At 51.8% G+C, this 13259-nt stretch overlaps 1 protein-coding gene across 1 annotated transcript; it reads right to left on the bottom strand.

Annotated features, from left to right (window-relative positions):
* Positions 1-270: 270 nt before the first annotated feature.
* Positions 271-7068, bottom strand: CRABP1 (cellular retinoic acid binding protein 1). The gene is made up of 4 exons (XM_059915427.1): positions 6888-7068; positions 6154-6332; positions 4011-4124; positions 271-557 (listed from the first exon to the last, which is right to left on the bottom strand). Exons 1-4 carry the CDS (start codon positions 6955-6957, stop codon positions 507-509), a joined length of 414 nt encoding a protein of 137 aa, XP_059771410.1. The 5' UTR covers positions 6958-7068; the 3' UTR covers positions 271-506.
* Positions 7069-13259: the final 6191 nt, after the last annotated feature.

Raw genomic sequence — 13259 nt, 5'->3', positions numbered from 1 at the left:
AATATGCCCTCCCTTTCCTGCTGGGAACCACCAATATATCAGCTAATTCAATTAAAAAACAACATGTGAGGTCCAGGCACACCTGGATCTGCAGTGTGAATCCTGTCAGAGGAAGCCCAGCTCACAACCCCTGCCGTATGCTCCAAGCACTGCACCTGGGCAGCAGGCAGAAGCAGAAATCACTACGCAGACCAATGCAGTGCTGGGGTCAACAGGTACACCATGGCCTTGTGTGGAAACCGAAGAGTCAGTCCAAAGAAGGAGAAAGCCTTGAGGTGTGTACAACCAGTTTAATGACTGATGAAACCATAGAGACGCCAAACTATGGAGCACCGGGGACACAGAGGCACGAAGCCTTGGGGGGAAACACTACAGCATTATCGTGGGGAAAACGGGATCACCTAATGTTGATACTGGGGAAGAGGAGGTCCACTGGGAGCTCAGAACTATGACATTCCTCGGGGGAACATGAATCCACCCCCAAAGCAGGAGCAAGCCAGCCGCCTTCACTCCCGAACATAAATCCTCGTGCAGACCACATCATCGGCGCCGAATGTCTGCAGAGAAGGAAAACCAATCAGTGCAGATGTCTGTGCAAAAATGTTTAAAGCAGATCGCTAATAAGGCCACTTACTGCCCTGTTAAAAACTCTGTAGCAGACATTCAATTTCCTGTGCGGTGTGCTCATGCTCAGCCCTAAGGGTTTTTTTTTCCCTTTCTTTCTTTTTTTTTTTTTTTTTTTTTTCTCCCTTACACTCTGTATTGGCAGAGAGGCAACAGGGGTATAGAATTATGGTGTGTGCAATTTTCCACTGCTTCTGGAACTTGGGAATGCTGACATAAAAAAAATGCAAGTTTCCTGGCTTTGGTTTTTTAAATTAAACTGAAGTGGGTGGTGGGGAGTATGCCATATTGGACATTTCTGAAGTGGTTCTGTCTCTTTTCAAGTGACTTCAAGAGAGCGAGGGGCTTGGGCAGCTGGAGCCCTGGGGTTCAGCACTGACCAGCCAGGTGGGATAGCTTCAGAGAGGGTGTAGAAGTACCTTCCAGGAAGCAACTGTCCAGCCTGGGAGACACCTGAGATGTTGTATAAGTAATACTCAGGTTACCTGCAAGCTAGAAACATGGTCTCAACTGCAAAAGCACAGTATCATCGGCATCCAGACCCAGCTCTGCAACTCACAGCTGGGTGAGCTGGGGCACTGCTCTGGTCTCTTGGACAGTTTGGGGGTGGAGGGGGGAGGGAGTTGAGGGGAGGGGTGCAATTGAACAAGATCCCACAGTTCTTTCCAGCTCCTATTCTGTGACTGTTTGTTTGTGTGCTGTGGGGAGGACACAAATCATTCCACGAATGGAAGAGCACGGTTTTCTTCCGGCCTCTGAAATGATATCACTGTAAGTAAGCTGTCTCAACTCTTCCAAAAACTAGAAATTACTCATAGGCCTGCTCTCCTAGGTCTCTCACAGGCAATTGGAACAGAGAAAGCAATATGTATGTTAAAAAAACACAAAATTTTTTAAAAAACAAACAAACAATTTCCTCACTCTGTAGACTGACGTAGATATGTTTGTTTGCAGACGTACATTTTTCTGTGGGAGGGTCCCTATCTTTCAGATTGTCAAAGGGGCCTGAGGTTAAAAGCCCTGAACTAAGAGCTTGAATATACTTGGATCTTCCCCTGGGTCCCGCAGTTGACCATGAGATGCTCTCAGAGAACATGAGCTGGGATGTTATTCAAACATGTGTGTTTCAGGGAAATACTAGTCATTAGTGATTATGAAGGAAGCAAATGCTCATCACCAGCCTCTTTTCTAAGTAGGGAACTTCTCATCACACCGGCACAGCTGTACCTGCTCTGGACGCCTTCTCTGTCCTATTCCCTTTCCTCATCAGTGAGGAATGCAGACAATGCTGGGTGCTGGGGCAGGGTGAAGCGGGGGTTCCCATGGAAATTCACCTCTCAGATGTCCAGACCACTCAGAACTTTGTCAGTTTTCCAAAACTCTTCCAGCTCTGTGGCCATGGAGTGTTACGTGGAAGGCCAGAGTTTGGGGATTGGACTCTATACCTGTGCTGGAATGACCGACACCTCCCCCAGGCCAACAAATGGCTTCACGAAACAAGAAGAAATCGCTACATTTCCAATCACATTTGAAATGTCCTTCTCAGCCTGCAAACTATGCTCAGAGGTTCCTGAAAGAAACTCTCTGTATAATGTGCCCGAGTGGTTTAAGGGACTACACTCAATTTTCAAAAGAAGGCAATTTACAGCCTGGGGGTGCTGGGAGAGCTTATTTACGTTAACTAGAATAAATTTCCTCTTGTTACACAGAGACAGCATCTCATCTCCCTACATTTGGATTTATTAATGATAATAACCCTTGGAACAAAAGCCCACATTTTAGATCCCAAATGCCAAGAATTAATCCTCCCTTTGAGGCTCGTATGTACGTCTGCCGAGCCAGGGAAGGATAAACGGGTGGAGCTGTAGTGGGCAATTTGGAAGTGGTGGAGTTCTCCTAGCAGAATTGGGCCCATGCGCTGGCTGCTCAGATACTACTGAGATTAATAAAATCACACTTTCTCATGGACCACACGGAGCCTACTTAACCCTTAGCTACACTCAAGAACTCTAAAATCATCTCCCTATTTTCTATCCCTGGTACCAATGAACCATACGTGCCTTTTCCTCCTAAATTTCCATGTCTCAGCCTCAAATTGCTCCCCCAACCCCATCAACTATTCCTGCCCTTGAAACAACATTAACCAGATTGCAAATGAAGCCAGTCCTTTCTCATGAAAGAAAGTATGTGAAATCATCTCAGGGAAGGACAAGAGGAGAGAGCGAGTGAGATCAAGCAGCCTCCGTTAAAGTAATAGAGACAGCTCAATTTAGGGTCTTCTTGCAGAAGAAACATGTAATTTCAGGGCTGAGAGAGACCTCAGGGATCAAACTTTAGCCCAACCCCTCATTTTACAGCTCGGGGAGGGAAGGGCCATGCCCAGGTCACACAGCGAGTCCTGTCCTAGCATTCCTTGCCACCTCCTTTCCCGACATTTCAGGGTGACACTTGCTAGGCTGGGGCAGGCAGGCAGTCTTTGAGTGGAAATGTTAACAGGCCTGATGGAGAACAAAGGATATCATTTCCTGGTTACCCACAACAGCGTTCCCCTTTTCTAGTGGGGGCGTTGTGGGGACGGGGAAGGGTATTACAAGGAAAGCTTGGTCTGTTCTGAAACACAAAGGGAGAGTGGCAGGGAGGTGTCCTTTCCTCTGTCTTCTTTGCCCCCGTACCTAAATAAAGGGGGAGGAGGTGTGTGATTAAACTACAGGGGTTTCTAACTTGGCCTCACCAGGTATATTTTGTGTGGCCAGGGATGTTTAAAATGTTTCAATCTGATTACCTTTAAGGTAGAGCCCACCCTCTTCAGTTCCAAAGGCCCCACCCTCCACATTGTGTTAACACTGTGACCGCCCCAAATTAGCATCACTGTACTTGTCTGGCTCCCGAAGGCCATTGGAGTTTATAGATCCAGGGGTAAAAATGTTCTTTAAGGCTCTCAGTGCAGGCATACTAAAATTTCTGAAATATTTCCCAGGCAGCAAAATGGGGAATGAGGAGGGGCGGGGGGGGTGGGGGGAATCCCTTCTGCAGAGTGAACCCTGGTACCTCCCAGAGCCCAAGCATTCTGAGCCCGGCTGGAGGGGAGGCCAGCTTAAGCAAGTCAGCAAGTCATCACAGGGATGCATGGGTTTGTATAGAGGCCGGCAAGGCAGCCCGTCTCTAGCCCCTGCTCTGCCCTCTGAGCCACTCCTCTCTCCTGCCAACCATCTAACAATGATTTCCTCTGACCTAAACTGTCATCTCAAGCTTTCTGCTCACATTTTAACCCAGGGCAAAGAGTGTCTCTCCCTGATTGGATGAGTGAAGGTGATGATCGTGGGGCCCGCCACAGGCAACATCTGGAGCACTGCAGGCTTGTTTCAGGGTCAAGGGGCCTCACTCACCAGGATGAGCTCGTCGTTGGCCAGCTCGCGGGTCCAGTAGGTTTTGGGGCCGTCCCCCTCAAGGAGAGTTTGTGTGCAGTGGATCTTGTTCTCATTCTCCCAAGTGGCTAAACTCTGCGGGCAGGAAGACCATTAGTGACATTAATTACACTCTTGGCAGCGGGAGCAGAGACAACAATGAGCATGGGAGAATAATTGCTGTGCAGAGAAGCAACACATGGTCCCTGTCAGCAGGGCACAGAACCTTCTGTGCTGTGCCATATCAAGCCCAAATTCAGAGGGCTGACCGCGGATTTTATGGGGTATAAATATACCTTGTATTACACAAGTACACACACACACTCACTGAAGCAGCAAAGCCTCAGGCACACTTTACATCTCCAGGAATAAAATTGAGGGCACGCAATGATTCATTTATGTCAAAATGGACGACCCCTTCAAGCAATTTTGCTATTCAAGGCAAGAAGCTTCTCATATCAGAAGTATAAAATTTTAGAATGGTAAAGACACCGTATTTGTAACCACATCTGTAGTCAGCAGATCAGGAGCTCTGCTCCTTGCATGGATTTGGGGATATAATGCCTTCCTTTCTGTTTGCACTCATCAGACGCAGCACACAGCCTGCTCTGATAAACCTGAGTGTCTCTGGCTCTGAGGATAAAAACACGGCCACTTTCCAGGTTACATGTCTCTAGAAAAAAATTGTTTTAAGTCTGAAGGGTCTCCATGCTGTTGTAGGTGGGAGGCAAAAGGAGGGATTCCCTGCAGTTTTCCCCAGCGTCTGCACAAAGCAAAATGCTGTACAGCTGGGTTCCGAGGCTGTACTGAATGTGCACATACTTGCTTTTTAACTAACACATGGGACACATTCACTAGGCAGGGCAGGGATAAAGCCCCACTCTCCAGGCTGTCGTGTGAACCTTTGATTTTTCTTTTTTAACCAGAATTACTGTCTCTGGCAGTAGTCACCATTGGATGTCCCCAAATTGAGTCCTGCCTATCGCCAGGGCTTCTACCTTAGACTCCCAGACCTTCCCTCTAAGCTGTCCTGCTCTTTTGTTTTTACAAACGGTGCAGTGGCTGGGGCTCCAATCCTGCCAGCTCCAAGCCCGGACATCATTTTCAGGCTGTGCTAACTCTGGGGGCTAAATATTGCTTTGTGGGACAGTGTGCTCCTGGGGGTCTGTGACTCTGTGTCCTCCCAAACCCCATGCCCAGAGAGTCCCACTCTAGATCAGACAGGCACCACTCAGGAAAGGTGAAAAACAATTTCTCACTCTCTCGAATGTTATTCGTTCTTTTTTTAAACCTTGGGGAGAGGAGGGAGACATTTTGTCACTTTTTAACTAAGTGGTAGCAGCAGCGAATCGTTTTTCCTTCTGTCCTCAAAATCCACGAGGAGCCAGCCCTCCATTCTATTCCAGAGACCAACCAAATGCAATTTTTGCCCATCTAAAAAAGGAATTTACAACCCCTTGCTTCAGTCCACCCGTTCATCCACCCTGGGACCGATATACGAAGAAATACAGAATTCTTGCCCTTGAGGACTAAGAGAGAGAGCCCTTAGTCCATTTTCCAGGCAGAATCTGCCTTGCTTTTGGAAAGATTCCGTCGTTTCCTTTAAGAAACCAAACTGAGGGCGGCCGGGAGAGGTCCCGGGGCCATCGAGACTGCTGAAACTGGATCCAGAGCATTCTCAGGGCGCCCAGAGACCCGGGAGGGCGGGACGCGAGAGCTACCGCTCCACCTGCGGCAGGAAACGTGGCAGCCTCGCGGCCAGGGAACCTGGCGGCCCTGAAACCTCCTCCTCCCCCGCCTCCTGCGCTCGCGCTGAGGATCGCAGCAAAACGCTGCGGAAGGCCCTGCAAGGAACGCGGTGCAACCCAGAGCCCGCGCTTTAGGCACGGCTGTTAGCACCTCGGGAGGCGACTTAGGGATGAGGTTGGGGAGGGGTTGGGGTAGGCCTTTCTCTTGAGCCCAGGGGAACGCGGCGCACAGATCCTCTCTGCAAACAGCCGGTGCACACGCCCCGCAAGGAAAGGGCGCCACAGGCTGCAAAAGGAGCCGGGGGTTCTTCTGGCTGCAGCGGTTCACGGGTAGGGAGCGGGGACGCGGGAACGCTGCCCAGACTCTGGGGCCTCACCCTGCACTTGCGTCCGTCCACTGTCTCCTCCTCAAAACCTTCTCCGACCTTGAAGTTGATCTCAGTCGTGCGCACCGTGGTGGATGTCTTGATGTAGAACTGATCCCCGTCCTGGCGGATCTCCACGTGCGGCTTGGACGCAGCCGCCACGGCCACTTTCCTCAGCATGGCGTTCACACCTGCGCCGGGAAGAATGGGCGCGACTCACGGGGCCTCGCCACCCGCCAGTCGTCCCAGGACCGGCCGGGCACTTCTCAAATCTTCTGACTATATATAGATGGGAACCTTAAAACTGATTCATTCCTCCCCCTGCCCTCGCCCTGATTTTTTTTTTTTTTTCCGAGTGAGCAACTGAGGCTCAGAGAGGGTAAGCGGCCTCCCCTGAGTAGCACAGTGTATTTCGTGGTAGGGCCTGGTCTCAAACTGAGTCCCCAATTTTAAAGTCCCTGACCCACCTAGGACTTCAGTAATAACCTCTCCTCGAGATTATCTAGCACGAGATAAAGGCCGAACCGTCGGGGAAAGCGCCAAGCATCCAGCAAACGCTCTCTGGATGCGCGGATCCCGGGCTCTACTCGCCACTTCTAGATGGGGTGCGCCTTGGAATTCGCCCCAATCTATCGCACCGGGGACTCCCTCTTGCCTGGTGTTGGTCCCTAAAGCCCACCCTCTGCGGGTCGGGGGCGCCGCCGGCTGCTGCTCCCCGTCGGGGCACGCCGTCCGCGCCAGCTTACCCAGCGCCTTGAGCAGCTCGTCGAAATTCTCGCTGCTGCGCATCTTCCAGGTGCCGGCGAAATTGGGCATCTTGGCAGTGGTGGCGGCGGCGGGAAGGTGGCGGCAGGCACGGACAGCTGCGGCGCAGCGGGCACACTCCAAGCTGCAAGGCGGAGACTGCGGCTCTGCGCCCAGCCCCACGCGCCTTGAGTCTCCGGGAGAGCGCCCCCAACCCCCGCGCTGCTCCAAGCACCGCCCCGCCAGCCCCGCCCCCGCCCCCCGCGGCCCCTACCCAGCGTGAGCCCAGCTCCCAGCCCTACCGTGACCCCACTCTGCCCCTTGGCGTTCCAGTCTCCAGTGGTGCAGGCTTGGCACCAGCTCTCCTACAACTCTGGGTGGGGGGGCGCCTCTGCCACCCCCAGGCTACTCACATCCTTCTTTAAAGTGGGTGGTGGGAGAGGGTTAGCTGAAACAAGATTGGCCAAGAGGGGGAAATTGTTGAAGCTAGGCGGTGGGGACTTGGGAAAATCATTATACCATTCTCTCTACTTTTGCATTTGTTTGAGAATATACATAATATAAAGTTAAAATAAGTGGGTAGTGGGTCCATCAGGGGATGAGAGCCTTTCCCCACTCCCAGTCGCCTCCACTCCCAGTCCGGGATCCTATTCCGCACCCCTCCCACCCCCCCCAACCCCCACCCCCCCAACCTCCATAACACCACCAACACCACCAACACCACAAACAGGACCATGGGAGCAAGTGGTGGAAAAACCTCAAACCACTCCAGCACCGTCTGGGCGCTGCTGCGCAGAACCCAGGATCGCGCGAGATTGTGGGTGCTCCACGTTGGTAGGGCGGGAGGGAGCCCAGGCTGCTGCACCCTTGTGGGTAGCTCAGACGTACTGCGGTTCGAGAGGGGTGGACTGAATAAGCTCCAGAACCCTGGGTAGGAGCGGCCTGTTTTGCAGAAAAGTGAGGCTTTGTACTCGCAGGCAGGCTGGGAGGGCCAAGTGGAGGAAGTCTTCTCTCTTCTCCCTTTGATCCCAAATATGCACCATACCTAAAGCCCCCTCAGTGTCTCCTCTACAGAAGTACAGGAGTACAGACACTTCACCGCAGCTCTTAGAGCTGTCCACAGCAGACCCTAAAATTCCCTTCCAGTCTCTTTCCACTATTCGGCCATCAGTATGCCTTGGCAAGCTACATAACTCAGGATTCTAGAACCTGCCATGCATCTTCCCACCTCTAAGCCTTTGCCCCTGCTGTGCCCTCTCCCTGGAATGCCCTTTTCCTCCTCGGGTTAATAAAATCTTGCCCATTCATCAAAGCCCATCTTTATGCTGTCTCTTTTGAAATTTCGTTTCCTAATCAAATATGATTATTTTTCTCTGAACCCACAGAATCCATGTTTGGTCCTGCTCTTTTTTCAGTTTTAATCCTGCTATAAACTGAACTCCTGGAGGGCAGGGATTGAGTGTTTATCAACTTGTCCTCTCTTCCACAGGCTTAGCCAGGTGGGGCTCAATCAATAAGCACTGATTTGAGAAGGGTGTATGTGTCCTGCAGCCCAGAGGTAGTGTAGGGGTGAAGATTTCCGGAGGGACTGTGGGAATCTGTGCTGAGTGCCTTTTGAACAGGGCTCTGGACCTTTGGAGGTGTCTGGGGCTGGGCTCCTGCCCTGAGGCCCCGAGGAGCTGTCCTAGAAAGCAGCTGAGGACAGGAGAAGGGAGAGGAGCCATCACCAGCTGGGAAGGGGTGTGGGCAGAGCCAGCTTTATGGATGTGAGACCTATGTAGTCATATGGGGCCATGCACTTGGCAGGGCCCAGTGGTTGGTTCAATGATCTGCTACTGCCATCTTGAAATTCTTAATCATTTTTGGTCAAGGGGTCCTGTATTTTCATTTTGCACCAGATCCACAGATTATGCACCTGATCCTGAGTGTGGGAGGCAGAGGATAGGGCTGCCACAGAATCAAACCCACTTTACAGAGGGTCTGAACAGTGAGGAGGAAAAACAGGGGCGCCATCTATCTAACACAAGCCTCTGCCCGCATCCAATTCTCCCCCGCAACATGGCCTCCACCATCTTCAGACCAGGCTGGGGAGGGGCTGGAGCAGGACAGTGGAGGGCAGCAAAGCTGGGAGTCAAGACCATAGGGAAAGCTGTAAAGGTGACTGGCAGGTCTTGCAGTGGGTGTGCAAAGGGGAAAAGAGGAAAAGAGGCAGGAGGGGGAAGTCATGGTAAAGGAATAGAGAGGATGGGGCCAGAGGGGTCAAATGAAGGGGCCCACGCCCAGGTTGGGGCGGGTATGATGGAGGACATTGGTGCATTGTCCAGGCACTGAGCAAGGGGGGGAGAAGGATCCAGGAAGGGGAGGGCACAGCCAGATCAGAGTGTGAGATCGTCCTGGGGTCCTGTGAACCCACTGTCCTTGTTAATGAAGTTCAGAGCAGGCCAGGGCAGACAGGAGGGGCTAAGACTTCTCAGATGCCCCAAACATTATGAAGGGTCACATGGAGGCGGGGAGGGCAGCTCCCATCACCGGCCTGGCTACTAGGGGAACCCCAGAGCCAAAGGGCAGCACAAACCCTACCACTGTGTTATTTCTGTGGATCCAGCCTGAGGATCCAGAGAAGGGCCCCTGCCGGGGAGAAGAGCTAACTCTTGGCCTAAGCCTCAGGACAGATCGGCAGAATCACCCCAAATCCTCCGCGCCTCCCTGCCATCTCTCATTCCTTCTCTTGTTTCACCCTTCCATTCACTAATCTTGCCAGCCACCTCTCTGAGCTGGGAACTGGGTTGGGCCCTGGGAATAGTGACCAATCAAAATCCAGGTCCTGTCTTGAGGGTCCATCATTTAACTAGGGGAAAAAACCTAGAAAATCTGCAATCTCCATGTGGGCTAATAGTGCCTATGAGGCAGGCTTTTAGCCCAGCCTGTTTTGAGCCTTAAGAGTCTATCAAGGGAATTCCCTGGCCGTCCAGTAGTTAGGATTCCACGCTTCCACTGCAGGGGGCCTGGGTTTGATCCCTGGTAGGGAAAGTAAGATCCCACAAGCTGCACACACAGCTAAAAAAAAAAAAAGAAGAAGATCCTATCCAGAGAGGCTAAGGGAGTGAGGGGGTATGATCAGAAAGAACATGTGCCAAGCCAGGAGCTGTAGAACAGGGCTGCGTGTTTGGGGACCGCGTGTCCTTTGGCGTGGCTGGAGTGCATTGTCTGAGGGGCGTGAGGCCGGAGGTGACATAGGAGGTGAGCAGAAGTCACTCCACTAAGTGCACACGGCCACGAAGCAGTGCTCCTGGGGGGCACATAGAAGGGTTTTAGCGGAGGTGAGCCATGATCCTATGGCATTTTGGGGAAGTAAATTTGCCACTGCCTCAGTGTGGAGGATGGATCAGATGGGGCAAACATTGCCGGAGGCCCAGGGAGGAAGCTGTGCCCTGCATGGGCAGGCAGAAGTGCTATTGGCGGTGGAGCCTGGCAGGGGACGGGTTAGAGAATGGTGGTTCCTGAACGCCAGTCTGTGACTTGAGCCGGGCATGCCAGCAACCTGGAGGTGCTTTCTAGGAATCAGATTCCCAGGCCTGGCCCTGGAGCTTTGGATTCAGTAAGTCAGGGAAGGGCCCAGGGAGCTCTGTTTGACAAGTCTTCAGGGTGATTCTCTTTGTACAGCCAGGTTGGCCTTACCATATTGTATGACCAGCTACACCTGGCAGGGAAGGGGAAGTGGAAGGAAGGGACCAGGGTGACTCCCTGGTGTCTGGATTGTACACTTGGTGGTCTGATTTGCTGCTAAGGGAGCACACGGGCAGGAGATCAGTCCTGTTTGGGATGTGTTGGGTGTGAGTTGTCTGGGGCATCCAGAACCAGCGGGCAGCGGGCAGTGTGTTCCTAGAGTTCTGGAGAGAGATCTGAGATGAAGACAGTGGTGTGGGTGTTGCATGCGGGGGGCAGTTGAAGCCACGAGTGTGGGTGAGATGTCTAGGGACAGGGCACAGATAGGGAAGAGCAGACGGCTGAGGTGGAGCTTGGAAACTCTCAGTGTGTAGGGGGCAGGTGAGCAGGGGAGAGCCAAAGGAAGCAGGAGGAAAAGCAGAGGGTGATGTCTTACCAGCTAGGAGCACAGCGCTGTACAAAAGGAGGGAGGGGCCAACAGTACCAGCTGCTCCAGGGAGGTTCATGGAGGCAGGGGAGTGAACAGGTGACTCAGGTGACTCAGGTGACTGCAACCAGAGCAGTTTCAGAAGGTGGTGGAGTCTGAAAGTAGGCTGCAACGGATTGAGTTTGGAATGGAAAGAGTGAAATGGAAGCAGAGAATGTAGACTCTTCTTTAGAAAAGCAAGGCTATATGGGGGAGAGGAGAGAGAAAGAGATTAGCAGTTATGAGAGGAGGTGGCATCTGCATTTTGGATGGAGGAGATCTGATATTTATAGACTGAAGGCAGAAACTCAAGGAAAGGTAGAAGATGCAGGAGAAAGAAGATGGATACAGGTGGTAAAGAGGAGAGAAGATGAGACCCAGAGCGCAGGTGCAGGTGTGTACCTTCAGGGGGAGGCAGGAGGAAAGGGAGCTAGAAGTGAAAGGAGCTCCTCAGTTCTCTCCTTTCCCCATTAAGTAGGAGATGGGCTTCTGTAAAGAGTGAGAGGAAGGTTGCAAGGTTGGGCTCTTGGCCTTGGAAGAGACCCTTCTGGAAATGGGAGAGGTGAGTCAGGCTGCACAGAAGGGATGCTGGGCACCAGGCAGGCTCCAGTGAGGTCTGACAGGACTGGGGCGGGGAGAAAATGGAGGGGCTCGAGTTCTGGATGTCCCGTGAAGTTGAAGAACGTGTATCCTGGGGGCTGGCAGGAAGGTGGGCGTGGTTAGAGAGCAAGATGCTGGAGTTTAGGATGATGAAGCCATCTTTTTTTTTTTTTAAATATTTATTTATTTATTTATTTATTTATTTATTTATTTATTTAGGCTGTGTTGGGTCTTTGTTTCTGTGCGAGGGCTTTCTCCAGTTGCGGCAAGCGGAGGCCACTCTTTATCGCGGTGCGCGGGCCTCTCACTATCGCGGCCTCTCCTGTTGCGGAGCACAGGCTCCAGACGCGCAGGCTCAGTAGTCATGGCGCACGGGCTTAGTTGCTCCGCGGCATGTGGGATCCTCCCAGACCAGGCCTCGAACCCGTGTCCCCTGCATCGGCAGGCAGATTCTCAACCACTGCGCCACCAGGGAAGCCCCGAAGCCATCTTTAAGATGCTGATGTATGTTATGAATCTTAAAGAAAGGCATTTGGTATGCAGCATTTCCTGAATCTCATATCTGTGAAATATCCTGCAAGACTGGTGTGGCACCAAACCCACTTTGATCAATTCCACTAAAAGACAATGGGAGCCGTGGAAGATTTTTAAGGAGAAAAGTGACTTGGTCAGATTGCATTTTAAACAGATCCCTCTGGTGACCTGTATGGAGGATGAATTGAAGGAGATAGATTGAGAGCTAATGCATGGAAACCAATGAGGAGTTTACTGCAACAGTCCAGGCAGGAGATAAAGAGGGCTCAAGCCTGAGAAGGGAGCAGATTGAGAAATATTTAGAAAGTAAAATCAGTAGGGCAAGGGGGCTGAAGGAGAAAACTATATATGTGTGTGTTGGGGGGTCCTAGCTTAGAGGTGGCATGGAAGGTGAGAGCCCCAACCCAGATAGATAATTTCATGAGAAGAATGTTAAGGTCCACCTTGGATGATATAATAGCTTTCAGGTTCATGGGGACATACAGATGGAACTATTAGGAGGTGAAATTCCATAAAACAACAGAGAAGGCCTCTGCGATGAGGAATTCAGTCTGCCATAGTGTGGGGCTCTGGGGGTAGAGAAACAGCCTGGTCTGGGATGAAGATGGTCTGGGTTAATATGGATCACAACATTTGAATTTCAGGCTTCAGAGTGGGTCTCTGCTGGGGCAGTGGGAGGCCGGGTGACAGGGGCTTAGAGTTCCAAATGGAATTCTGGTGACAAATGGTCTCGGAGTGGGGCAGTGCCCTGCCTGGGCAGCCAAGAAAGGGTGTCAAACTCTGGCCCCTTACTCCTTAGTCCAAGGAGATTCAACTGGCACTGGCAGGTGGGCAAAGGTGACTTCTTGGCTGAGCACAGCTACACACTGTCAATCAATTCTACATCTACGGGATTCTAGCACATTCCCAGGGTGCCCTGTGTATTTGCAGCATGCTCACACACACATGTGCTTACTGTCAGGATCCTCTTTTTGTTTTGATCTTTGAATCTCTAGAGCAAAAAGACTCTTTTGGAACATAAAATGCATGGGTAGATTCACCCACTCAGCATTTGTGGAGGGGGTACTGTGGGCCAGACATGGGGTTAAGAGGTGAAGGGACATGGTTC

The sequence above is a fragment of the Balaenoptera ricei genome, chromosome 2 (genome assembly GCF_028023285.1).
Source record: "Balaenoptera ricei isolate mBalRic1 chromosome 2, mBalRic1.hap2, whole genome shotgun sequence".
Classification (NCBI taxonomy): domain Eukaryota; kingdom Metazoa; phylum Chordata; class Mammalia; order Artiodactyla; family Balaenopteridae; genus Balaenoptera; species Balaenoptera ricei.
This window is presented reverse-complemented; position numbering and strand designations above follow the sequence as displayed.